At 37.0% G+C, this 27,334-nt stretch overlaps 1 protein-coding gene across 1 annotated transcript in view; it reads left to right on the forward strand.

Moving 5' to 3' along the window:
* Window positions 1–27,334, forward strand: part of dnah1 (dynein, axonemal, heavy chain 1) — a 40,565-nt gene that overhangs the window by 7,523 nt on the left and 5,708 nt on the right. Inside the window, exons 15-68 of the mRNA XM_051122102.1 lie at window positions 74–299; window positions 372–491; window positions 1,321–1,403; window positions 1,532–1,673; window positions 1,799–1,954; window positions 2,057–2,255; window positions 2,436–2,689; window positions 3,910–4,122; window positions 4,239–4,403; window positions 4,498–4,619; window positions 5,181–5,286; window positions 5,450–5,629; window positions 5,834–5,974; window positions 6,098–6,261; window positions 6,406–6,516; window positions 6,632–6,926; window positions 7,701–7,814; window positions 7,899–8,048; window positions 8,222–8,308; window positions 8,422–8,608; window positions 8,882–8,973; window positions 9,060–9,214; window positions 9,464–9,641; window positions 9,720–9,914; window positions 10,072–10,191; window positions 10,267–10,425; window positions 10,604–10,708; window positions 11,254–11,394; window positions 11,484–11,644; window positions 11,739–11,896; window positions 12,633–12,806; window positions 13,175–13,353; window positions 13,451–13,678; window positions 13,896–14,092; window positions 14,709–14,844; window positions 16,113–16,321; window positions 16,506–16,677; window positions 16,755–16,946; window positions 17,021–17,131; window positions 17,218–17,403; window positions 17,492–17,683; window positions 18,621–18,788; window positions 19,000–19,191; window positions 20,078–20,209; window positions 20,789–20,914; window positions 21,031–21,150; window positions 21,732–21,881; window positions 22,035–22,195; window positions 23,077–23,302; window positions 23,390–23,585; window positions 24,525–24,676; window positions 24,974–25,170; window positions 25,276–25,420; window positions 25,885–26,043. Of these exons, the coding sequence (XP_050978059.1) occupies window positions 74–299; window positions 372–491; window positions 1,321–1,403; window positions 1,532–1,673; window positions 1,799–1,954; window positions 2,057–2,255; window positions 2,436–2,689; window positions 3,910–4,122; window positions 4,239–4,403; window positions 4,498–4,619; window positions 5,181–5,286; window positions 5,450–5,629; window positions 5,834–5,974; window positions 6,098–6,261; window positions 6,406–6,516; window positions 6,632–6,926; window positions 7,701–7,814; window positions 7,899–8,048; window positions 8,222–8,308; window positions 8,422–8,608; window positions 8,882–8,973; window positions 9,060–9,214; window positions 9,464–9,641; window positions 9,720–9,914; window positions 10,072–10,191; window positions 10,267–10,425; window positions 10,604–10,708; window positions 11,254–11,394; window positions 11,484–11,644; window positions 11,739–11,896; window positions 12,633–12,806; window positions 13,175–13,353; window positions 13,451–13,678; window positions 13,896–14,092; window positions 14,709–14,844; window positions 16,113–16,321; window positions 16,506–16,677; window positions 16,755–16,946; window positions 17,021–17,131; window positions 17,218–17,403; window positions 17,492–17,683; window positions 18,621–18,788; window positions 19,000–19,191; window positions 20,078–20,209; window positions 20,789–20,914; window positions 21,031–21,150; window positions 21,732–21,881; window positions 22,035–22,195; window positions 23,077–23,302; window positions 23,390–23,585; window positions 24,525–24,676; window positions 24,974–25,170; window positions 25,276–25,420; window positions 25,885–26,043 (8,779 nt within the window). The remainder of the gene's footprint in view (window positions 1–73; window positions 300–371; window positions 492–1,320; window positions 1,404–1,531; window positions 1,674–1,798; window positions 1,955–2,056; window positions 2,256–2,435; window positions 2,690–3,909; window positions 4,123–4,238; window positions 4,404–4,497; window positions 4,620–5,180; window positions 5,287–5,449; window positions 5,630–5,833; window positions 5,975–6,097; window positions 6,262–6,405; window positions 6,517–6,631; window positions 6,927–7,700; window positions 7,815–7,898; window positions 8,049–8,221; window positions 8,309–8,421; window positions 8,609–8,881; window positions 8,974–9,059; window positions 9,215–9,463; window positions 9,642–9,719; window positions 9,915–10,071; window positions 10,192–10,266; window positions 10,426–10,603; window positions 10,709–11,253; window positions 11,395–11,483; window positions 11,645–11,738; window positions 11,897–12,632; window positions 12,807–13,174; window positions 13,354–13,450; window positions 13,679–13,895; window positions 14,093–14,708; window positions 14,845–16,112; window positions 16,322–16,505; window positions 16,678–16,754; window positions 16,947–17,020; window positions 17,132–17,217; window positions 17,404–17,491; window positions 17,684–18,620; window positions 18,789–18,999; window positions 19,192–20,077; window positions 20,210–20,788; window positions 20,915–21,030; window positions 21,151–21,731; window positions 21,882–22,034; window positions 22,196–23,076; window positions 23,303–23,389; window positions 23,586–24,524; window positions 24,677–24,973; window positions 25,171–25,275; window positions 25,421–25,884; window positions 26,044–27,334) is intronic.

The raw sequence follows: 27,334 nt of genomic DNA on the forward strand, positions 1-27,334 counted from the left end.
TGAACCGTGAGACCAGTATACACTGTAATACCCTACAGAGCAAGGATTGTTCTTATATTTTTGTATCTCAAAGGTTGCACAGTCAGGAGAACCAGACCGTTCAGGAGGTGAAGCAGGAAGTTCTGGAACACCTGAGGGAGGTGGAACTTTTAAATCAGTCCATCCCTTCTGCCATCATCATTGGACCCTTCGAGGTCAGCGTGGAGGCCGTTCGCCAAAGCCTGGTGGAGAAACGCAAAGCCCTTGCCGATGCAGTGCTGGACCGACTCGCACTGAGGTTACGACAACAGATGCAGGATGTGAGTCAGTGTTTATTAGGACTAGAAGCATTTTTATCAAGTGGCTGTTTTATAATATTGTATGTGTTTCAGGCATGTAAGGAGTGTAAAGCCATCAGCACAAAGCTGTCTGAGAAACCCAGCTGCATTGAGGAGCTCACAGAGCAGAGAGAATGGATGAAATTACTACCTGAGCAACTTAAAGCACATGAAGTACAGTCACTGTTTTAATATTGCAAAACACTTCTGTATTAATCACAGTTTGAACTAAATTATATTATTTATCTATGATTGCTCAGTAAAATGGGCAAAAAATCCCATAGGTTTATATAGAAGGACCCAAACTTAGAGACCAAAATATCATAGAGAGTAGGAAGTGGGTCTGTTGTAACTGACCTAACAATCACCGAACTCCCTAGCAACATCTTAGCAACGACCCAGAACACCCAAGCAATGACATAGTCTAGATAATCTCTAAAAATGATTAAGAAAATCATAGCAACTGCATAGAAACCCCCTGGCATGATGGTTTGAACTGCAACGCCCTCCTTTACAAAATGTAGATTTTCTGTGTGTTTTGCCTCTAATGGGAATGGATATTGGAGAAGTGACAGAAAATGATGCCACCATGTGGCATATCAGAGCATGTGCGCTACCCACTGGCCATGTCTTCCTAATTTAGACAGTAAATTTAGTCTTTCTAACTTAGATAGTATGGAATTTAAAGGGATAGTTCACTAAAATTATGAAAATTCTGTCATTAATTACTCACCCTCTTGTTGGTTCAAACCCGTAAGACCTTCGTTCATGTTTGTAACCCAAAATAAGATATTTTGATAAAATCTGAGAGCTTTCTGACCCTGCATAGACACCATGTTCAAGGCCCAGAAAGGTAGTAAGGACATTGTTAAAATAGTCCATGTTACATCAGTGGTTCAACTATATATTTTTTATTTTTTTTATAGTCTCTAGTATTTTGAAAAAAGTCTCATTGGATTGTTGCATTTAAAGCTGAATGACTTTTTTCTCTGTCTTCCTGCAGGAGTGTTTGTCCAAAGCTATGTCTGATTATGATCTAATAGATGAATTCTTCTACAGTCTCTCTGATGAGGATGTCAATGAGAAGTGAGTTCATCATTGCCTCGCCAACAGTGTTTTAAAACAGTTGCTTTTAGCTGCTAATCTAAAATCAGCCATTCTGAGTTAGTAAACCATTACTTCAGTAGCTAAACTCTTAAATACTTCTTGTGTAGGTGGACAGCAATGGCCTGGCCTTGCATGATCCTGAACCAGATGGAGAAAGTGAAAACCCAGCATGTTGAGGATGAAGAACGCTTCCTTAAGGTCCAGCTTGTTGACCAAAACAGCTTTATGGATCTCTTGAACTTCCTGCAGGTCAGATTCACTGATACATTGATACTTAGTTACTGAAATAAATCATTCACTATAGTCAAGAATGTGATGTTTTGCTTTGAATAGATAGTCACTCTGGGTATTAAATCACCTCTGTTAATTTTCAGATGACAGTGGCTGGATTATCTGGCTACACAAACCTTGGGCGAGCACATGAGGTGGCAAATGAGGTGCGGAGAGTAAGCAAGCAGCTGAAAGAGTGTCAGGAAATGGCACAGTTATACAACAACCGTGAACGACTCTTTGGCAAACCAGTCTCTAATGTAAGTTAACTCTACGTGCAAATTTCCCCCTTTGAAACGATAGTGAAACCTAAAGTAAACATTAAAATAAATAACACTTTTAATTTTTTGTTTTTGGTCTAGTACACTGAGCTACAGAGGATGAATAGAGAGTTTCAGCCATTTTATGACCTGTGGAAGACTACATCTGATTGGCTGCGTTGGCATGAAAGCTGGCTCAATGACCCGCTGTCAGCCATCAACCCTGAACAATTGGAGTGTAATGTCAATGATGCATACAAGACTATGCACCAGTGTGTCAAACAGTTTAAAGACATTCCTGGTAGGTAGGAAACCATGTTAGAGGACACAAACAAATATTGTATGTTTTTGTCATAACTTTGTCACCTAACATCAAGAATGAGATACATTTTCCTGTTTACAATAAGTGAATAAATGCAACAGGGGAAGACATATTATGTGTTCGTATTATACATATGTTTTTATCATTGACTCTATTAAGCCTGTCAAGAAGTGGCATCTCAAATCCGGACTAAGATTGAAGAGTTCCGGCCATTCATTCCTCTGATCCGTGGCCTGAGGAATCCTGGCATGCGGAACCGCCACTGGGAACTTCTTTCTGAACGTATTAACATGAATATAAAGTCTACAGCGAACCTCACCTTTTCCCTTTGTCTGGAGCTGGGCCTACAAAACCATGTGGAGGAAATCACCCAAGTGGCTCAAGAGGCTGGAAAAGAATATGCTATTGAGCAAGTGAGTGCAATAGTGGTCCCATGTAGTTGTTTCTCAGATGTATTTTGTATTTATGAGGCACAGAACACTGTCATCCATTTATGCCAAATATTTGAAGAATAGATTTTCAGAATTTTAACCAGCTTTGTATAGTTACAGTGTCGGTAGTATATGTGACCCTGGACCACAAAACCAGTCTTAAGTAGCATGAGTATATATTTTTAGCAATAGCCAACAAAACATTGTGTGGGTTAAAATGATCTATTTTTTTAATGCCAAAAATCATTAGGATATTAAGTAAAGATCATGTTCCATGAACATATTTTGTAAATTTCCTACCGTAAATATATCTAAACTTAATTTTTGATGAGTAATATGCATTACCAAGAACTTCATTTGGACAACTTTAAAGGCAGTTTTCTCAATATTTTGATTTTTTGCACCCTCTGATTCCAGATTTTTAAATAGTTGTATTCTTTTCACAGCTCCAGGGCTTTTATTAAAATTACAGATTGTATTTCCACAGTTTTGGTCATTTTTTGCGTTTCTTCTGCATAGACAGCCAGGTTTTATCACAAGCGGAACTTGTCAATGGTGAATTACTCATTTAAATTTAATCAACAAATATAAAAAAACACCTCATATGTGGCCGTTTACACAAGAATTGACTACACAATTTTTGAATAAGGGGCTTTCCTTGCCATTAAAGCTTGGATAACCCCTTATTCACACTGCACAAGTCTGCGGAGCTGATCACTGTTACTCTAGTCAATGCTTGTGTTTATACCAGGTTTGTTTCCGTTTCTGAAGCGTCCCAGAAGCAGCTCTCCACATTGCTTCTGTAAAGATAGATGCCTGCGTCTCCTAAAATTAAAATTAATGGCTAGTGCGGTGGCTTCAACATATGTGAACCTACCAACATCAATCTGCATGACTTATCGTGAGAGGAAAAAAATCAGTTTTAGTCGCATAACATTGGTTAATGGAAACGGCCACATTTCGCAACATTTATAAAACATCGCAGTAGTTTTGCGCAAATCTGTAATGGAAATACACCTGTTGTCTCTAAAGGCACTAAACTCATACGAAATATTTTCTAGCCCCTGATAATTTATACAAATGAACAACACCACAGGAACATTTTTGCTTGTTGATAATTTGTTATGTTTTCTGAATTGCACAACAGAACAATTCCACAGACATATTATGTCATATGACAGTATTTTTGCTCTCATACATAGGCTCTGAACAAGATGGAGGAGGAATGGTCAACAGTGATGTTTGAGGTGATGCCTTATAAGGAGACTGGTACTTACATCTTGAAGAGTCCAGACGAAGCTTCTCAGCTGCTTGATGACCACATTGTCATGACCCAGAGCATGGTCTTCTCCCCATATAAAAAACCCTTTGAGGAGAGAATCGGCAAATGGGAAAGCAAACTGAAAATGACACAGGTAAGCTAATCATCCTGCAGGTATGGTTTTAAAATATGCTTGTTTACTGTTTGTTATTTAAGGGTCTTAAGTTTTTTTTTTTTTTTATTTGTGTCACTGTGGTTCTCTGCTGGTAGGAAGTATTAGAAGAATGGCTTATCTGTCAGCGGTCGTGGTTGTACATGGAACCTATTTTCAGCTCTGATGACATCAACCGCCAGCTGCCTGTGGAAGGGAAGAGGTATCAGACTATGGAGCGCACCTGGAGAAAAATCATGAAGGCTGCCCATGATAACAGTAAGGTGAGCATGGTCAGACTACTTAATCATACTATTTTAAATTTGTCAGTGGTACATCAAAGAACTGAGATGCATGTGATTGTTGTTATGACTCCAGGTGATTGAGGTGTGTCCCGAACCGCGTCTATTGGCCAGCCTCAAAGACTGTAACAATTTACTGGAGCTTGTGCAGAAAGGACTGAGCGAATACCTGGAGACCAAACGAAGCGCCTTCCCCAGGTAAGAATTACCAGGTTTTTTGGTTTTATTTAACAGTAGGGAAGGCCCAGGGCAATTTTTTTAAACAATAATTTGGCATTTAACATTTGTGACCCTAGACCACATAAACAGTCATAAGTAGCATGTGTAGCAGTAGCCTAAAATACATTGTATGGGTCAAAATGATCAATTTTTTAATCTTTTATGCCAAAAATCATTAGAGTATTAAGTAAAGATCATGTTCCATGAAGATATTTGGTAATTTTCCTAATATGCATTTCTAAGAACTTAATTTGGACAACCTTAAAGGCGATTTTCTCAATATCCTCAGATTCCAGATATTCAGATAGTATCCTAACAAGCCATACATCAACAGAAAGCTTATTTATTCAACTTTCAGATGATTTATAAAACTCAATTTAAAAAAATTGACCTTTTTGACTAATTTTGTGGTCCAGGGTCACATTTCATCTTTTTATATAACATTTAATTTCTTAGCACTTTAAAGTTAAACCCAACTCAGCAGCATCATTATAACTGTTGAAGCAATTATTTAAGAACTCTGTTGTTTTCTGGTTGTAGATTTTACTTTTTATCAGATGATGAGCTGCTGGAGATTTTATCTCAGACTAAAGACCCAACCGCAGTGCAGCCACATCTCCGCAAATGCTTCGAGAACATCGCCCGGGTGAGATCTCTTTTGTATACAACAGATCTGATTTGCTGTAATATGTTTACCATATTAAATGTTTAATTAATCAACATGTCAGGAAAATGTCATTTTGGTTGATATAGTAATACTCTGTTTCAGTTAATGTCAGAAATTATGAAATCTTTTGTACGACATGCAGCTTCAGTTCCAGTCAGATCTGCTGATCACACACATGTACTCTGCTGAGGGAGAGGAAGTCCAGTTGTGTGTCCCTGTGTCTCCTACTGGCAATGTGGAACATTGGTTACGGGAAGTGGAGAACTCAATGAAGGCCAGTGTAAGAGACAACATTAGTCGCTCGCTGCAAGCCTATGTCGAGGTAAGTGTTGTTACCTATTTTGTAAATAAGTGCATTTGCCAAAACAAATTTAAGATTATTTTTTTCTTTGTTTAATATAAATGGTTCTTTAATCACCACAGATTTCCAAAGTGCACTAGATTTTAAATACAGTTTGTATTACCATAACAAGTAGTTTATGTTGTCAGTGATTGTTCTGATATAAAGCGTCAACCCTGCCTGCAGCGTCCTCGTACAAAGTGGGTGCTGTCCTGGCCTGGTCAGGTGGTGATTGCTGGCTGTCAAACATTTTGGACCCAAGAGGTGTCAGAGTCTCTGGATAAAGGAGACCTTGCAGATCGGCTTTATCCACAGTTACAGACACAGGTACGGATTGTTTCCAAACAATGAAACATTCCTCTGAATGTTTTTTTGCATAACAGTGTTGTAAATTCTGATAAGGAAATATTGGATCTAAGTTAAAATGTGTGTTTTGATATGCACATACAGTTGGGAGATTTGGTGCAGCTGGTCCGGGGTCGTCTGTCAAAGATGCAGCGGACTGTACTCTCAGCACTCATTGTGATTGAAGTGCATGCTAAAGATGTGGCGGCAAAGCTGGTTGAGGAGAAAGTGTCCAGTGTCAATGACTTTGAGTGGATCAGCCAACTGAGGTTATAAAAAATATAACATCTTTTTTACAAATGTACCCGTGCTACTTAAGACTGGTTTTGTGGTCCAGGGTCACATCTGTGTATGTATCTATATACAGAGAGAGGCAGAGAGAGAGACGTGTGTTAGTGTTTGTGTTTTTATAGATATTACTGGCGTGATGACCTTTACATCAGAGCAGTGAATGCCGAATTCTTGTATGGTTATGAGTACCTTGGTAACTCAGGACGACTTGTTATCACTCCATTGACAGACAGGTGATTGAACTGCATTTATACATAACAGTAGATGCTTTTTTAAAGAAAAGTATTTTACAGGATACTTACCTTTGTTAGAAATTAAAATCCTATACAATGTCTGTCCATCACACAGGTGCTACCTGACCCTGACTGGTGCACTTCACTTAAAGTTTGGAGGCGCCCCGGCGGGCCCTGCAGGTACGGGAAAGACAGAGACCACTAAAGACCTGGGCAAAGCTCTGGCCATCCAGACTGTTGTTTTTAACTGCTCTGATCAGCTGGACTTCATAGCCATGGGCAAGTTCCTCAAAGGCTTGGCTAGTTCAGGGGCCTGGGCCTGCTTTGATGAATTCAACCGAATTGACGTGGAGGTTTTATCAGTTGTGGCTCAACAGATCACAACCATCCAAAAAGCCCAGCAGCAAAGAGTAAGTCAAATCTCACACTTGAGGCCTACTGTCTAAACACTACCGTACACTACTGGCCAGAAGTCTCATCTGCTCACCAAGCCTGCATTTATTTGATCCAAAGTACAGCAAAAACTGTTTTCTATTTAAATAGATTTCAAAATGTAATTTATTCTACTGATTTCAAAGCTGTATTTTTAGCATCATTACATCATGATTTGCTCAAAAAACATTTATTATTATTATTATGTTGAAAACTGAGTAGAATTTTTTCACGTTTTCAGCATTTATTTGAAATAGAAATCTATTGTAACATTATAAATGTCTTTATCATCACTTTTGATCAATGTAAAGCATCCTTGCTAAATAAAAGTATTAATTTCTATAATATTCCAACAAAAAAAAAACAATTATACTGGCTCCAAGCTTTTGATTACTATAGTGTAAAATGTTACAAAGAATCCTGAAATAATAATGTACACAACTGTTTAAATATTGATAATAACAATAACAAGAAATCTTTATTGAACAGCAAGTCAGCATATTAGAATGATTTCTGAAGGATCATGTGACACTGAAGACTGGAGTAATGATGCTGGAAAGTTTTATCTTTGATCACAGGAATAAATTTTAAAACAGTTATTTTAAATAGTGAAAATATTTCACAATTTTACAGTATTTGCTATAGACTGAAGAGACTTCTTTAAAAAACATAAAAAATCTGGTAGTGTAAGTCATGAAATTGCATTGGTAAAAAGGTGTAGAAAACCCTGATGTGCTGTTTGGTGTGTTCAGGTGAAGAGATTTGTATTTGAAGGCATGGAAATCCCTCTTGTTCCATCCTGTGCGGTCTTCATCACTATGAATCCTGGTTATGCTGGTCGCACTGAACTACCAGATAATTTAAAGGTAATTTAAATGTACGTAACTTGCCAGCAATAATGTAAAAGCTCAAAATAAAAAGATTGAGACTGTACTGTATGTGTTTTCTAGGCCCTCTTCCGTCCCGTGGCTATGATGATCCCTGATTACGCCATGATTGCAGAAATCTCTCTTTATTCATTTGGCTTCAGTGATGCGAAAGTCTTGTCCAAAAAAATCACCAGCACCTTTAAACTCTCCTCGGAACAGCTCAGCTCGCAGGTTTGACTTTTAATGGCACGAGTGCAGCTGTGTTTTGGGGGAATTTTATAGAAACAGTCAGGAAAGAAAAATTAAAAAGAACAAGTATCTGCTTTGTTCATGCAGACTTCATCTATTTGTAGACCCAGAATTAGTTTTGTGTGAAATTCACTTTGTTGCATGTTGTCAATTAGGATCACTATGATTTTGGGATGAGAGCTGTAAAAACTGTGATTTCTGCAGCTGGAAACTTGAAGAGGGAAAATCCTGATATGAATGAGGTTTGATGATACACAATATTTGTATGCATGTTTGCACTGCTGTTGAACTTTTATTTAAGCACCACAGATATAAAACCATCTGCTGTGCAAAACTAATTATATGATCTATGCAGGAGCTGATATGTCTGCGTGCCATCAGAGATGTCAATGTACCAAAGTTCCTTCAGGACGACCTTAAGCTCTTCAATGGCATTGTGTCCGACCTCTTCCCCAAGATCCGTGAGGAGCCAATAGACTATGGTACCCTAGAAGAGTCCATCAGGAATGTCTGTGCAACCAAGTGCCTTAAAGATGTGGACGGTGAGTGTGTTGGACAATTAAATGATTTTTCCACCTTTTTCTTCCTGTACGAGTGGGAGTGGGCATTCGTAAATTTTATAGGTCTGGCTTCCAGTCTCGTTCGCATCCAGCTATTTTTAGCTGTACAAAACTGCTCATTTTGCTGCTTTATATTGTAAATTGGTGTGTCTCACCATAATATTTTAATGTGTTATCTTAATTATGAGCACACTGGTTTGTAGTGCAAACAGTTTTACAGTTTACTTTATGTTTAGTGTTTATTTTGTCTTGCAGGCTTTATAACCAAGTGTATTCAATTGTATGAAACCACTGTAGTCAGACACGGTCTAATGTTGGTAGGACCATCAGGCTCTGGGAAAACAAAAGTAAGCTTCACTAGTAGACAAACCAATGCACAAATAAACAAGCTACAACAAAAATGCTACATTTTGATTTTGGAATTTGCTTATAGTGTTATGAAGTGCTGGGAGCAGCTATGACAGCCCTGAAAGGCCAACCCTCAGTTAGTGGAGGAGTATATGAGTCTGTACAGACCTACGTGCTCAACCCAAAATCTATCACTATGGGGCAGCTTTATGGAGAGTTTGACCAGCTTACTCATGAGTGGTGAGTGCACTTTGGATTTTTTGTATTACCATTACTGTACTGGTTGACTCAGCTTTGCTTTGGTTGTGCTTTAGGCAACCTGAGTTCAAATCCCAGCTTGGGAACCTTTGCTGATCATGTCCCCCTCTCTCTTCCACTCTCACTCCTCTCAGTTTTATGCTATCATATTTTAATAAAGGGCAAAAATACATCTTGAAGAACAAAAACTACTATACAGATTGTTAAAAGTAACACACTGTTCAATTACAGGACAGATGGTATACTGTCTTGTCTCATTCGGGATGGTGCTGCCTCCATGGACCAGGAGAAGAAGTGGTACATGTTTGATGGACCTGTGGATGCTGTGTGGATTGAGAACATGAACACGGTTCTGGATGACAATAAAAAACTGTGTCTAAGTTCTGGAGAGATCATCAAACTCTCTGACGTATGAAAACTTCTGCCAATGGCTATCTTTTGCCTCTCTGTGTTGTAACTTCATTTCTGACAATGTTTTGGCCCTCAGGTGATGACTATGATGTTTGAGGTGCAGGATTTGGCAGTGGCATCTCCTGCCACGGTTTCTCGCTGTGGTATGGTGTATCTCGAGCCCAGTATCCTGGGTCTGACTCCATTCACAGAATGTTGGCTTCGCACCATTCCCAAAACCTTTCAGCCCTACACAGATCAACTTAACTCTCTCTTCACTAGGTTCTTACAGGTCTGGTCCTGTGGTGTTTTACATTTTTTTATTTTACTATACATTGAATTACAAGCACTGTTGTTTATGTGATCTATAGTATAAAAGTAAACATTATGCAAGGTATGTAGTTCATTGTCTATCAAGATTTTGAGGTGATGTTATGTGTTGCCTGCAGGACTCTATTAAATTTGTCAGAAAATCGGTGAAGGAAGTGATCACCTCCATGGATAGCAATCTTACCTGCTCTCTGCTCAAACTGCTGGACTGTTTCTTTCAGCCCTTCATCCCACGAGAGGTCAGAGAACTTTTTAGTATCACAGTGGTTAAACTAATTTATTCTTTGTTAAGCTGAATTTTTGTGTGTGGGCAGGGTAAGAAGCCCCCTTCCCAGGAGAAGCTGTCTCGGCTGCAGGAGTTGATTGAGCCCTGGTTTATTTTTTCACTTGTATGGAGTGTTGGAGCTACAGGAGATGCTGGCAGCTGCCAACGTTTCAGTTCATGGCTCAGGGGCAAGATGGTTGAAGAAAAGGTCAATAGCAGCATAAATTTATCATGAGGCTTAGTGCTATCAGCAATGATTTACATGTTGCAGATAATTAAACAGAAGTGCCACAGAGTGTTCAAATAATATTTATTGATTTTTTTTTAAGTTTATTTATTCAGAGCTGCACACTGCATTTTGCAAATCTTGTTTGTTTGTTTTTCAGGTCCAGCTTTGTTTCCCTGAGGAGGGTGTAGTGTATGACTACCATTTAGATGATGCAGGAATAAGTTGTTTTGATGAGGAGGAGGAAGAGGGTAAAGAGAGGAAGGTTAGAATGTTTTCCTGAATGTTGAAATTAAACAGAGCGTTTATAGTTTATTACTCACCCTCATGTCATTGCAAACCTGTAAGACCTTTGTTCATCTTTGGAACACAAATTAAGATATTTTTGATGAAATCAGAGAACTTTCTGAACCTGCATAGACAGCAATGCAACTGACCAATGTTAAAATAGTCCATGTGACATCAGTCATTATTTTTGTTTTTTTGCACACAAAAAGTATTCTTGTAGCTTCATAAAATAATGATTGAACCACTAATGTCACATGTACTATTATGTCCTTACTATGTTTTTGGGCCTGGCAACGTTTCAGTTGCATTGCTGTCTATGCAGGGTCAGAAAGCTCTTGGATTTCATTACAAATATCTTAATTTGCGTACTGAAGATGAAGGTCTTACAGGTTTGGAAGGACATGAGGATGAGAAATAATGACAGAATTTTCATTTTTGAGAGATACCTTTGATTAATAGAAATGAAATAATTTTTAAATAATAGAATAAACATACACTCTTTTGTTTATTCAAATGCTTCAGGTACAATGGGTTAATTGGATGAAATACGCCCAGGAAGTGGTCATCACCCCAGAAACTAGCTATTCTGATATCATTGTGCCCACAGTCGACACTGTTCGCATGTCCTTCCTCATAGACATGCTGCTTTCCAATAAGAAGCCTGTGGGTAGTTTTGACTCTCATTGTACATGCAGTCAACTTAATGTCATGCATATGTGCTTCTAAGTTTGCTTCCCCTTTTGATTTGTCAGGTCTTGTGCATTGGGCCAACTGGCACAGGAAAGACCCTGACCATATCAGACAAGCTTCTCAAGAACATGCCTTCTGAATACATCACTCATTTCCTAATGTTCTCAGCTCGCACCTCCGCCAATCAGACTCAAGACTATATCGATAGCAAACTCGACAGAAGGTTCTTACACTGTCTCTCTCATTACTCGGTTATTTTTCTCACTACATATTGTTTTCATTGCAAGATTTTATATTTGCATATATCTTACCTGCAGACGTAAAGGTGTGTTTGGGCCTCCTTTGGGAAAATATTTTATTTTCTTCATTGATGATCTAAACATGCCCATGCTGGAAACATATGGAGCACAGCCTCCCATTGAACTGCTCCGCCAGTGGATGGATCATGGAGGCTGGTATGACAGGAAACAGATAGGTGTGTTTGCAAATCTAGTATGCATCTTGTATGCAGTATTTATACAGCATATGCACTACTATTTAAAAAGTTAGCCTGTTTCCGCCACTGAATAAAGATTAAAAAAGGTAATTGTGACTTTTCATCTCACAATTCTGACTTCTTTTATCGCAATTGCGAGTTTACATCTTGCAATTCTGACTTTTTTCTTAGAACTGCGTAATACAAACTCACAGTTCTGACTTTTTTTCTCAGAATTGAAATATAAACTCACAATTGCGAGTTGTGAATTGACATAAGTTTTCAATTCTGAGAAATGAAGTGAATTGACATGCAATTATGAGTTAAGTAAGTAATTGTGAGATATAAACTTGCAGTTCAGAGAACGTCTTTTTTCCCCTCAAAGTTGGACTTTATAACTCGCAAATGCGAGTTTATATCATGTAATTCTGAGAAAAAAAGTCTGAATTGAGAGTTTGTATCATGTATTTCTGAGAATAAAAATTGTGAATTAAAAAAATTGTGAGATAAAAAAGATTTTATTTTGTGCCAGCGACGGGCTTCCATAGGAAAAAGTTTTTTTAAATGGTAATAATATTTTACTGTAATTTATTTCATATTTTGCTCAAATAACTGGAGTCATTATGACCAAAATAGACCTCAAAGTTTCTGCACGATAGTGTACAAAAAAACTTCGTACAAACTCTAAAAATCTAAAAAACTCTTTGTACAAAAATTAATCTTCTGTGTTTACCAGGCACATTCAAAAACCTTGTTGACATAAACTTTGCATGTGCCATGGGCCCTCCTGGCGGGGGCAGGAACCCCATCACTCAGCGCTTCACACGCCACTTTAACTTCCTGTCCTTCACTGAGATGGAGGACGCCAGCAAGAGGAAGATCTTCTCTACCATCCTGGGGAACTGGATGGGTGAGTGACAGTCATCATGCGGGCATCTAGATATGAATGTATTTTAATGTGGGTATTCAACAGGAAACATCTGCCAGAAGCTTTGGTAGTATTTTAAATAACAATGTTTTTTATTTTATTTTTACAGATGGAAATATGAGTAAAAAGGACCCAGGCAGTAAGCTTGATACAGGGAGAGAAACAAAAAGATAGACAGAGAGAAAGACTAAACCACTAAATGTCAAGTTTCTTTTACAAATATAAGTTATTCATGTATTTCTGGAATGAGTCAAAGTTTAATGTCAACGTTGAGCTTATATTGACATACTGTATATGTCATACTACATGGATTTTCTCACACAAACTCATTTTGTATCTACGATTTTTAGAGAAGGTTCCAGAAATTAAACCGTTCAATGAGCCACTAGTGGATGCCACCATCAGGGTGTACTCAACTATTACCTCTGCTCTCCTACCCACACCTGCTAAATCTCACTATACGTTCAACCTGAGGGACCTGTCAAAAGTCTTCCAGGGCATCCTCATGGCAGAAGCTGGGAAAATAGAGGTACCACCATTAAATATAAAATAAAAATAAACCTCAGTTTTTCAGGTATTTCATGTTTTATCTGTTCAAATCTTCTGTGTCATTTCTGTTTGCTCAGAATAAAATACAGCTATTGCAGCTTTGGTATCATGAGAGCTGCAGGGTGTTCCAGGATCGACTGGTCAGTGATGAGGACAGGAAGTGGTTTGACCAACTCCTCCGCACTCACATACAGGAGTTTGGGTGCAAGATTGAGGAGGTTGTCCAATACCAGCCAGTCCTTTATGGGGACTTCATGTTCCCCCGTGCTGTCAAGGTGTACCGGCTAATTGAAGATAGAGAAAAGGTAAATTGGGCTTATACTGTCTTGTATTGATGTTTGTAGTGCTTGCTACATATATCAATGACACCTCAAATTGTGTGGATATTGCATTTCTAAAACGATTTCAATTTAATGTGTTTATTTTTTGGCATTTTGCATTCTTTGGCAAGTTTTTAGCAGAAAATAATTGTTTTTAAATCAAAAGGTTGTTTGAAGTTTTGTTCTGTATCCACTAATACAGCTGGCCCGTGTGATGGAGGAGTACATGGATGATTATAACCAGACCAGCACCACTAAGATGAAACTGGTGCTGTTCATGGATGCCATACAGCATGTGTGTCGTATCAGCCGTATCCTCCGCCAGCCCCTGGGGAACGCTTTGCTGTTAGGAGTTGGTGGCAGTGGACGCCAGTCCCTTACCAGGCTTGCCACACACATGTGAGAGCTGAAGAGTTATTGTGCTGAACCCTTAAAATATAATTAGCATCACTAATGAGAGTCAGTTGAATAAGGCTTTGTTTGATCAAAACCAGAAGTCATACTGACCCACCAATTGAAACTGTGTTTAAAACTTTAACAATTTTGACATCAACACTTTTAAATCTTGTTGCTCTGCCACCCATGTAGAACTGAAAAGAATTATAATTTCATGCCTGGAAAGCATATGCGAGCAACGTTCAATATTACTACCAACTATCTGAGCTCATCTAATAAGCTGTGACATATAATACAAAAACATCATTTTACAATAATTCTACACAAAGAAATCATGATTTTTTCTAAGTTGTTACAAAGTTACAACATATGAAAATAGTCACTAGCTAGATCTTAAACTGAAGTTAATACTTTTGATAATTGATTTAGAAATGTCTCTATACATGGCCACCCACAAAGAAATGATTATAGTCTGACTCCTGTCATTATATCCCAGCATCAAACTGAACATTCAGTCATACATTTGGAAACCATCCATAAATGATACACCAAATTAAAGACCCTATCTATTCATTGTTGAACAAAAATTTTCTGATAGTGACTGTGCTTATATTGACAGAGCTGAATATGAGTGCTTCCAGATTGAACTCTCCAAGAACTATGGCCTTGTAGAGTGGAGAGAGGACATCAAGAACATCATGCTAAAGGCTGGTCTGAGGAATGTGCAAATCACCTTCCTGTTTGTAGATACACAGGTGAGACACAGATTATAAACACTTTCACATTAGATGCCAGATTGTATATATACTGTTCAAAAGAGACTGTAAGAGTCTCTGATGCTTACTAACCCTAGTTTTATTTGATCAGAAATACAGTAAATACAGTATTATTGTTAAATACTATTAGAATTTAATGTAACTGTATTCTATTTGAATTTATTTTAAAATGAACTTATTCTACTGTGCCGCATTGCTGCCGCACACATTTTATTTTTTCTACTCAATTATGTCATAATAACAAGATGTTATGTCATTTTATCTTTTCTCGTAATAGCAAGATGTTATTTCATTAAAATGACACATCTCGTTAAAACAACATTAAACTCATTTAAGATGATCAGAGCAGATAAGATATTTCTGAATAATCGACTCTGGGCCTGGAATATTTATTTGAATGACTTATTGTTTGATTTAACAACAAATTGAAATACGAAGAAATAAAAAGAAATGACAAACACTTTGATTTTATTATTATTAGTATTTTTGTTTTTATTATTTTTATTTTGTTTGAAAAACTGAAAAACAGAAATTAAGCTATTTTTCGTATTTTTTGTTTATGGGTAAAAACAAATGAGCTTATGCTTTAAATATGTCGTTTTAACGAGAAAAGATGTTATTAAAACAAGATAATTATGTTGTTTTAACAACATATCTCATTTTTATGAGAAAAGATGTAATTTTAACAAGAAAACATCTCGTTATTAATGAGATAATTGTCAGTTTAACAACATAACATTTCGTTTTTATGAGAAAATATGTAATTTTAACGAGAAAATATCTCATTATTAGTAGAAATGATATCGTTTTAATGAGATCATTGTTGTTTTAATGAGAAAATATCTTGTTATTACTAGAAAAGATGTCTTTTTAATGAGATAATTGTCAGTTTAACAACATAAAAACTTGTTATTATGAGAAAAGATGTCGTTTAATGAGATAATTGTCAGTTTAACAACATAACAAAATATCATTATTATGAGAAAAGATGTTATTATGGCATAATTAAGTGGAAAAAATAATATGTGTGTGGCAGCAATGCGTCACTGTATTATTTGTGTGATGCAAAGCTGAATTTTCAGCAGCCATTGCTCTAGTCGTCAGTGTCACATGATCCTTTAGAAATGTTCCTATGTTCCTAAAAGATTTATCTGTAAGAAAATCACCTTGACACTATTGGCAAACACACAACAACTTGCTGTCCAAGTCTTCAACACATTTCTTCTGTCTTACCTGCTGGTTTTCAGATTAAGAGCGAATCTTTCCTGGAGGATGTGAATAACATCCTGAACTCTGGCGACGTGCCCAATCTTTATACTTCAGAGGAGCAGGAGCGTATCCTGACTGCCATGAAACCTGTGGTTCAAGACATGGGCCAGCAGCCCACAAAAGCTAATCTCATGGCAGCCTACATTAAGAGAGTCCGCAGGAACATCCACACTGTTCTCTGCATGAGGTTTAACTTCATATTAATACATCTGTTGATATTTCAGTTCTACAAATACAGTCTTGCATGCAAAATTAATTTTTTGTCTGCGGTCTCATTTTTTAGAAAGATATCCCATAATATTCAAGATTGAAATGTACAGTAGACAGTTGGAAACTGTCTCAAGATCTGTGTTCTCTGTCTCCATCTACAGTCCAGTAGGGGAAGTGTTTCGGGCTCGCCTCAGGCAGTTCCCCTCACTTGTCAACTGCTGCACCATTGATTGGTTCAGTGCATGGCCACAGGAGGCACTACAGTCTGTAGCAACATCTTTCCTCAATGAGCTTCCAGAACTGGAAGCCAGCCCTACTGCCATCCAAAGCCTGGTCAGTAAAAGTGTGTGATTTCTAAGCATGTGTAAATATACAAAATTGTAAAACTGATGTGTTGTCTCTTTGTACAGGCACTGATGTGTGTTGAGATCCATCAAATGGTGTCCCAAAAGTGTGAGCAGTACCTGGCTGAACTTTGCCGCTACAACTACGTCACTCCTAAGAGTTACTTGGAGCTCCTTAGCATCTTCTCATCTCTGATTGGCCAGAAGAAGCAGGAGCTACACAGCGCTCGACAGAGAATGAAAACTGGCCTGGACAAGGTTATTTGTCTTCTTTATACACATTCGACAGTATCTACAAAAGTGTTTACGATTGTTTATGTGTATGTGTGTAGCTGCTGAGTACAGCAGAGGATGTGAGCAAGATGCAGGAAGAGTTGGAGATGATGAGGCCTCAGCTGGAGGAAGCAGCCAAGGACACTGTCATCACGATGGAGAAAATAAAAGTGAATGAATAAATTTAGGAATGCAAACATGAATTAATAAAATTTCATGTTATTTTTTGTTGCCTGAAATATATGTGTGTGTGTAGGAAGACACAGTGGTAGCTGAGGAGACCCGTGTAGCGGTGCAGGCTGAGGAAGCTAAAGCCACTGAAAAGGCTTGTGTGGCACAGGCCATCGCTGATGATGCTCAGAAAGATCTGAATGAAGCACTTCCTGCCTTGGACGCTGCACTCGCTAGCCTGAAATCGCTGAAAAAGAATGATGTCGTTGAGGTGCATACATCATATTTTCTGTTAATATCTGTCACCATATTGGTCAGCTCACAAGGAAGGGTGTGTGTGTGTTTTATACGTCCTGTAGGTGCGGGCTATGCAGAGGCCTCCTCAAGGAGTGAAGCTGGTTATAGAAGCCGTCTGTATCCTGAAGGGTATCAAACCCAAGAAGGTTGCAGGAGAGAAGCTCGGAGAGAAGGTCGATGACTACTGGGATGCAGGAAAAGGCCTTCTGCAGGATCCAGGAAAGTTTCTGGACAGTCTGTTCAAGTATGACAAGGTGAAATTTTAACACTTTTATGTTGACATTAGAATTGTTATTTTCCATGGTATTTTAGTGCCACATAAAAAAAAACTGAGATTATGAGATTAAAGTCGTAATATTTCAAAAATCAAGACAAAATTACGAGAATAAAGTTGAAATTTTACGAGAACAAAGAAATAAAATAAAAAATAATAATATTTAGTAGAAATTTAAGTAATAATATTTTGAGAGTATAGCCTATATTGAGCATGCAAATGGCCCAGATTGAGAGCGCCAGGATAAGTTACCAGGCCACCGGAATTTAATGAAACGAATGTCTCATTATTGTAATCGGAATGATGATTTACTCAAATGCCGCTTAATTTACTCAAATGCTCGTAATTTTGACTTTATTCTCGAAATATTACAACTTTATTCTCGAAATATTATGACTTTATTCTCATAGTATTTCGACTTTATTCTCGTAATTTCGACTTTATTCTCGTAATTTTGACTTTATTCTCGAAATATTACTTTATTCTCGTAGTATTTTGACTTTACTTTCATAATATTTAGACTTTATTCTCGTAATTTCAATGTTATTCTCGAAAAATATTTCAACTTTCTTCTCATAGTATTTCGACTTTCGTAATATTTCAACTTTATTCTCACAGTATTTTGACTTTCGTAATATTTCGACTTTATTCTCGTAGTATTTCGACTTTATTCTCGTAATTTCAACTTTATTCTCGAAATATTTCAACTTTATTCTTGTAGTATTTTGACATTATTTTCGTAGTATTTCTACTTGATTCTCGTAATTTCAACTTTATTCTCATAATACTTTGACTTTATTCTCATAATTTCAACTTTATTCTCGAAATATTATGACTTTAATCTCATAATCTTAGATTTTTTACATCTAAAAGCCTGCAATGTATAATTTCCATTGCTCTTGTCTTTTATCCCACAGGACAACATCCCAGATGCAGTGATCAAACAAGTTCAGCCTTACATTGACAACCCAGAGTTCCAGCCTGACTCAATCGCCAAGGTTTCCAAAGCTTGTACTTCCATCTGTCAGTGGGTGCGAGCAATGCATGTGTACCATTTTGTGGCCAGAGCTGTAGAGCCCAAACGGGTAGGAGCCTGATTCCTTTCTGCTAAATCCATTATTTATCTTAAATGTGCATGCTTGATTTGTGTATTTATTTTATGTGTCTGACTCATTTTAAGCAGTTTTCTGCCTAAAGCTGTTCAGTATAATACTTATAATGTTAAAGCTGTTGTGAACAGATCAAAACTGGGGCTAATTTTAATAAATTAATGTGTTTCTATGTGTATGTGAGCAGCAAGCCTTGCAGGAAGCTCAGGAAGATCTGGCTGTAACACAGCGCATTCTGGATGATGCTAAGGAGAAACTAGCAGCTGTAGAGGAGGGCATTGCCACCCTGCAGGCTAAGTATCATGAATGCCTAAGCAAGAGAGATGAGCTTGATGCCAAATGTCAGCTGTGTGAGATCAGATTGATCCGTGCAGATAAGGTAAGTAGAGGAAAACCGTCTGAATTGTTTAATTTGACTGCAACATTGGCCAGTCAAACTTCTTATACCTTATACCTGATTTGCATCAGTATGATATACACTACCAGTCAAGATTTTTAATGTTTTTTAAAGAATTCTCTTTTGCTCACCAAACCTGCCTTTATTTTATCCAAAATACAGCAAAAGCAGTAATATTGTGAAATATATTTACTATTTAAAATAACTGCTTTCTTTTTTAATATATTTTAAAATGTAATTTATTCCTGTGATCAAAGCTACATTTTCAGCATCATTACTCTAGTCTTCAGTGTCAACTGATTTGCTGTTAAAGAAACATTTTTTAAATTATTATCAATATTTAAAACAGCTGAGTACATTTTTTAGGATTCTTTGGTGAATACAAAGATCCAAAAATCAGTATTTAGCAAGGATTCTTTAAATTGACTAAATGTGATGATAAAGGCACATATAATATTACAAATTATTTCTATATCAGATAAATGCTATTCTGTTCAGCAAAGAAACCTGAAAAAATCTGCTCAGCTGTTTTGAACATAATAATAATCATGTGACTGGTGCTAAAAATTCAGCTTTAAAATCACAGGAATAAATTACATTTTGAGATTTATCCAAATAGAAAATAGTTAGTTTAAATAGTAAAAATATTTTTACTTTTTAACTTTTATTGTTTTTGCTGTACTTTGGATCAAATAAATGCAGGCTTGGTGAACAGAAGAGTCTTTTTTCTTAAAAAAACTAAAAAAAAACAAAAAACGTTTGACTGGTAGTGTATATGACTAGTGATTTTACTATACTATTTACTATACTATACTCGAGTTTATACTGAGCACATAGAGGTTCAGACACGGGATGTTGTGTGTGGCAGTTGATTGGTGGTCTGGCTGATGAGAAGGTGCGGTGGAGAGAGACAGTTCAGCAGCTGGAGTACATGGTGAATAACGTGGCAGGAGATGTGCTACTCGCTGCAGGATACGTAGCTTACCTCGGACCCTTCACTGTGAGTGTGTGGGAGTGTGGCAGGGAAAACACATGTTGGATAGAATGATGTTTGTATATTTTAAAGAATTAATTATGAAAGTGGTTGTTTACAAATCCTGTTCAAAACCAGGTAAAATTTCACTCTAAAATCAAAAGAAATTAATAGGAATTATATTTTTCATTTTTTTTAACATTAAATTCTTGACAAATGTGACCCTGGACCACAAAACCAGTCATCAGTAGCACGGTTATACAGCAATAGCCAAAAATACATTGTATGGGTCAAAATGATTGATTTTATGCCAAAAATGATTAGGATATTAAGTAAAGATCATGTTCCATGAAGATATTTTGTAAATTTCCTACCATAAATATATAAAAAACTTAATTTGGACAACTTTAAAGGTGATTTTTTTGCGCCCTCATATTCCAGATATTCAAATAGTTTTATCTCAGCCAAATATTTTCCTGTCATAACAAACCATACATCAATGGAAAGCTTATTTATTCAACTTTCAGATAATGATCCTTCTGACTGGTTTGGTGATCCAGGGTCACGAATAAGCACATTTTCCTGATGTAAATATGATTTCTGCAGGGAGAATATCGTTTAGCAATGGCTGAGGAGTGGCTCAGGGGTTTTAAAGAACTGGCAGTCCCTCACACAGAACGGCCCAACCTGATCAGCACACTGGGAGACAAAGTCAAAATCCGCTCTTGGCAGGTTAGAGACCAACACATAAGTACTTTAGAGCATAGACATAAATCCTGCCATGTTTATGTAAATATGCTAATTATTAACATTTTAAGTGTATTTATGTGTGTAATTTTTTTGTGAAGATTGCAGGGCTGCCCAAGGATAGTCTTTCTGTGGAGAACGGAGTAATCACACAATACTCTCAGCGATGGCCTCTGTTTATCGATCCGCAGGGACAGGCCAACAAGTGGATTAAAAACATGGTAAGAATTATACAGAATTATACTAAAAACATTTTATCTTACATAAAAAAGTGTCCAAAAGTGTTGGGTTAATACTTTTTTTTTATGTTTTTAAAAGATATCTTGTATGCTCACCAAGGCTGCATATAGTTGATCAAAAATTACAGTAAAACAGTAATGTTGTGGAAATATTATTATAATTTCAAATGACTATTTTCTGTTTTTAATAGATTTTAAAATGTAATTTATTCTTATGGTGGCAAAGCTGAATTTTTAGCATCATTACTCCGGTCTACAGTGTCACGTGATCTTTGAGTAAACATTTTAATTTATTATTATATGTGATTAAAAAAAAAAAACATTTTAGAAACCGATAAGTTATTTTATTTTTCATTTTTAAGAGAAATCACATTGTAACACAGTAACTATCTAAATGTCTTTCCTGTCACTTTTGATCAGGTTAATGTGTCCTTCTTTGCTAACTTCCTTGCTGACCCCTAACTTTTGAAAAGTATTGTGCATACTGCACTGTATAATTTACCCCAATGTAATTTTGTTTCTGTCTTTTCTCATGGACTTTTGTTTCTGTTCTGTTTCCGCAGGAGCGTGATAATACATTAGCTGTGATGAAGCTGAGTGATCGAGACTTCCTGCGCAGTTTAGAAAATGCTATCCGCTTTGGAAAGCCTTGCTTGCTGGAGAATGTCGGGGAGGAGCTAGACCCTGCATTGGACCCTGTGCTCCTACGACAGGTATACATCACTCTTCTGTGTAAATAGATTATAAAATAAGGCTTAAAATGAGCCATCACATGAATATGAACATTCTAAGACTAGATCTATTTTTAAAGTGTTTTTAAAATGCCTGTAGTTTAAATCTGACTTTCTTGAGTGTATTCTCTTCAGACTTATACCCATGAAGGCAACACAGTTCTAAAGCTCGGAGACACTGTCATTCACTATCATGACGACTTCAAGATGTACATCACCACAAAGCTGCCCAACCCACATTACTCACCGGAGATCTCTACTAAAGTGACTCTCATTAACTTCACTCTCTCACCCAGGTATTGCTCTTAAAGGAACCCCCGGGTATTAAGACTTGTATGGGTTAATATTATGTAAATTATGTCTCTTACTAAAATATGTGTTAGAAAACCCATGAAAGATTTACTGTATTTTAAAAATCCACATCGTTTTATACATATTTTGGACTATGGGGACGCCATTATTTTGAAGACATGAAATGGTTGCACTCGGTGAGTTACCACGGCACAACTCGTAAAATAAAATACTGATACAACGACCACAGCTACTGAAAGAGCTTACAGTTGGCGATGAATTAGCGTAGGTTTAAACCAAATGCCGTACCATTGATTTTCCTCACAAGGAGTCAGGATGCCCCCAATTATTGAGTAAAGTCTGTGCTGAGAAATGACAAATGTCACATGTTTACATCCTGCCAGGATGGCATCTAGCGTTTCTTATCTCTGCCATTTGTAAGCTCTTTCAGTAGCTGTGTTCGACGAAAAGCCTCATAGGCATCAGGGCTAAAGCGGAGAGAACAAAGATCCGGGTCTTTAGGGAGTTTTATTTGTTCATAGGTATCCTCCCATTCTTTTTGACCTCTTCTCACCACTAGAAAAGCAGTAAAGACTTACATCGCTTCTCTTGTTGCCCCTAGACTGAAAATTACATCCAAACACTGCACAATGGCATCTTATCAGTATTTTATTTTACAAGTTGTGTTGCGGTAAAAATAAAAAAGTCTGTCAAAGGTTTTTCTACTACACATTTCAGATATCATTTACATTATATTAAGCCATACAAGCCTCAATACCTGGCGTTCCCTTTAAATTTATTTAGACATCAACATAATGAAAGCTTTTAGGTTGTCAGGTGGATTCTGAATTTTACATGTGTTGGGTTTCTGTGCACATTCATATAGTGGACTAGAGGATCAGCTACTAGGGTGTCTCGTAGCTGAAGAGCGACCTGATCTAGAAAGGGCGAAGAACCAACTCATTGTGAGTAATGCACAAATGAAACAAGAGTTAAAGGAGATAGAAGATCAGATACTATTCCGACTGAGCTCTTCAGAGGGAAACCCTGTCGATGACGAGGAACTGATAAGAGTGCTTGCGGCCTCCAAAGTCAAAGCTGAAGAAATTCAGGTATGACTAAAAGGAATGCTTGTATCTGCCTCTCTAGATGAGCTAATATTTTAGCATCTGTTGTTGAAATCTACTATCAAATTTTAGGCTAAAGTGACTGCAGCTGAGGCGACTGAGAGGGACATTGACGCCACACGTTTGGAATACGTCCCGGTGGCTGTCAGAGCACAGATCCTCTTCTTCTGTGTGTCAGATCTGTCAAATGTGGACCCAATGTACCAGTACTCTCTGGAGTGGTTCCTGGGGATCTTTATGAGTGGCATTGCCAACTCAAAGCAAGCAGGTGAACACACGTCCTTCTTTTAGTGACCTTCTGCACTGAAGAACCTGCAAATGTTTTTTAGACTAGTGGTTATCAACCTTTTTGACTTAAAGGTCATTGTACATTGCTCACAACAATATTCAAAGGCCACAAAATTTTTTCAGTTTGTGATTTAATGGATAAAGATAAATAAGGATAAAGTTTATATAAAATATATATTTTCACTGACAATTTCTCTCAATTTTTGAGCTTGGTATAACTAGAAAAATGTATATTCCATTAAAAGAAAATGCCCATGGGGTTATTTTTATTTTATTAATTTACATGACTTTCCAGTATTATAAATTTAAATGAATTTGTTAATTTTGAAATATAGCTATATGATATAAGATCACTTTTTATCAGTTTAACACATTCTTGCTGAATAAAAGTAGTCATTTTTTTCAAAGAAGGAAGGAAAGAAAAAATGTACTAACCCCAAACTTTGAACGGTAGTGTATATTGTTACAAAGGATTTCGATTTTAAATAAATGCTGTTCTTTTTAACGATTTATTCATGATAAATCCAGATTTTAAAAAAAGTATTAAACAACACAGCTGTTTAAAACATTGATAATAATTCAGCAAATTAGAATGTTTTTGAAGAATCATATGACACTCAATACTGAAGTAATGAGGCTGAAAATTCAGCTTTGCATCACAGCAATAAATTCTATTTTAAAGTATATTAAAATAGAAAACCACTATTTTCAATTGTAATAATATTTCACAATATTACTGTTTTTTTCTGTATTGTTAATCAAATTAACGACCTCAAAATCTTGAGCACCAGTGTATATCCGGGTTTACCAAGACAGTGGGAACCACAGTTTTAGACATGATCTCATAGACATTTACAGTATTAATTAATAAACAATATAAATTCTGATTAGCTTACTATCCTGGCTTATTTCCCCACAGATAAAGTGAAGGAGCGTATTTTCAACATTAACGAGTTCTTCACCTTCAGCTTGTACAGTAATGTCTGTCGCAGCCTTTTTGAGAAACACAAGCTGATGTTTGCCTTCCTGCTTTGTGCCAGAATCCTGATGAATGACAGCAAGATTGATATGGTTAGTTTGACAAAAAAAACCTTTTTTTTCATTATCTCATTCTCTTTCTTTCCATCCAGCAAATATTTAGATTATCATGCAAGGACATTTTAAAAAAAGTTCATTAAGTTAAGTTCTGTCTCATTTTCTTATGATCTTTATCACTCAAGCTGCTATTCATCTTTATTCCACTATAAATCCAGCTTTATTTGATTGTGTTGTGATAGAAGCAAATGAACAGTCAACACTGTGTTGTCATATCATTCTTCATGCTCGTAGTGATGAAAAAATAATAACGTGTGTGTATCTGTGTATCAGGCTGAGTGGCGATACTTGTTATCAGGTGGCCGGCCCCAGGATCAGGCTCCAAATCCTGCTCCAAACTGGCTGTCCATGAGAGCCTGGCAGGACATACTGGCACTGAGTTCCCTGCCCACCTTTAATAACCTGCCAGAGAGCTTTTCCAAGCATGAATCCACATTCAAAAGTATATTCGACAGCAGCCAGCCACACAGGTAGCCATAAAAACCCTTGTTGGCCCTGTTAGAGGTTGTAAATGGTACTGTTACTGTGCATGTCAGGTTTAGATTTTCAGTTTATAACCATATGTATGTGAACAGGGAGCTTCTTCCTGGCGAGTGGGACAATGGTTTAGACTCATTTCAGAAACTGCTGGTTCTGCGCTGTCTGAGAGCCGACCGGCTCACTCACGGCCTGCAGGACTTTGTGGCTTCACAGCTGGGTCAGAACTTCATTGAGCCACAGGTACCCACACATATGCTCTATATCCACCTTTTTCTTCCTGTAAGAGTAGGGACAGCAATTTGTAAATTTTATAGATCTAGCTTCCGATCTCATTCACATCCAGCTATTTTTAGCTGTACAAAACAGTTAATTTTTCTGCTTGGTGTTGCAAATTGGTGTGTCTTACCATATTATTTTGATGTATTATCTTAATTATAAGCACACTGGTTTGTAGTGCAAACAGTTTTACTTAAACAGTTAACTGTATTCGCGTTATTTCCCTGTAGGGGAAAAAAAAGCACTCTTTATGTGAGAAGTTTGTATTTGAATGTTAAAAAACCAGAGGTTAATTTTAATTCACCCTTTAGCAGGTATTTGCATATTTTTGAGTCATGCTAATAATTTTTTTCCGTGTGACTCACTGTTTTTGGTAATGATTTCTCATAATCTCTTTCTCATTCCACCATGTTTCTTTTGTCTCTCAGACATCAGACCTGTCTGTGGTGTTTAAAGATTCATCTCCCTCCACCCCTCTCATTTTTGTACTTTCTCCTGGTACCGACCCCGCTGCTGACCTCTATAAGTTTGCAGAGGTCATGAAGTTTTCAAAGAAGATGAGTGCCATCTCTCTTGGCCAAGGACAGGTGAGAACACAAAACAGAAACTGGTATCATAAATGTAGAGTCAAACTAAGCTGTCTCTGCAAAAAAAACAAAAAATAAAACAAAAAACCCAACAACCCACAATTTAATGTTAAAAGGAATAGTTCACCCAAAAATGAAAAGTACGGCATAATTTTTCACCCTCAAGCCATCCTAGGTGTATATGACTTTCTTCTTTCAGACGAATACAGTCAGAGTTATATTAAAAAATGTCCTGGCTCTTTCAAGCTTTATAATGGCAGTGAATGGGTGTTGAGAGTCTGAAGTCTGCTGGAATGCCGCTTTCTCTCATGAATGTGTGTACAACAGTTAGTGGATGTTTTAAATATCAATATTTTTCTTACACAAACACATCGATTCACATCAGAAGGCCTTTATTAACCCCCGGAGCCATGTGGAGTACTTTTTATGATGGATGGATGCACTTTTTTGGACTTCAAAATATCAACAGCTATTAGCTATCATTATAAAGCTTGGAAAAGCCAGGTCATATTTTAATAGAACTCCGACTGTTTCGTCTCAAATAAGAAAGTCATTTAAACCTAGGATGGCTTGAGGGTGAGTAAATCATGGGGTAATTTTCATTTTTGGGTGAACTATCCCTTTAAGTACATCCTACATGGCATTTTAGTTCCAAGTATCCACCCTCACACCTTTGAGACCCTGAAACACTCTCCATACATTTTTCCTTCTCAGTAGACGCATGCTAATAAAAGATGACTTCTCACCCTAGTGCTAATTATGTTCCTATTTAAAGTTTATGAAAGCCTGTAATGTTCTGTGCCGCCTACTAAAGAACTGTGACATACCTGACATACAGGCTCAACCAAACAGTTTACATGAATATTCAACATTACACTAGTGTCATAACAACGTAAACTTGCAGATCATGTCTTTAGTGCACGTAGTTCTCTTTAGTGCAACTTTTAAAAGCATTTTAAGGTCTTTTTATATGTGTATATGTATGTTTGTTATCACTTACTGTAATATAGTGAAATGTGTCCAGTTAAACATGGACCAAAACTGTGTATGAAACCGATTCCATTACCTATATAGTGAGCTACCATATATATAGTGTATATATAGTGAACCCTACATTCATTCACTCATTTATTCCCACAGTGCATTCTGATTTCTAGTACTGTATATGGTGTGATGAACACTTGTTTGTGCACTCAATTGGTATGCATTGTTTAGGCATTATTGATGGAAAGGTCAACGAGTCAGTGATTTTGGACACACCATAAGACACTATATCTGTGTATATTTATGA

Source organism: Labeo rohita, chromosome 11 (genome assembly GCF_022985175.1).
Source record: "Labeo rohita strain BAU-BD-2019 chromosome 11, IGBB_LRoh.1.0, whole genome shotgun sequence".
Taxonomy (NCBI): domain Eukaryota; kingdom Metazoa; phylum Chordata; class Actinopteri; order Cypriniformes; family Cyprinidae; genus Labeo; species Labeo rohita.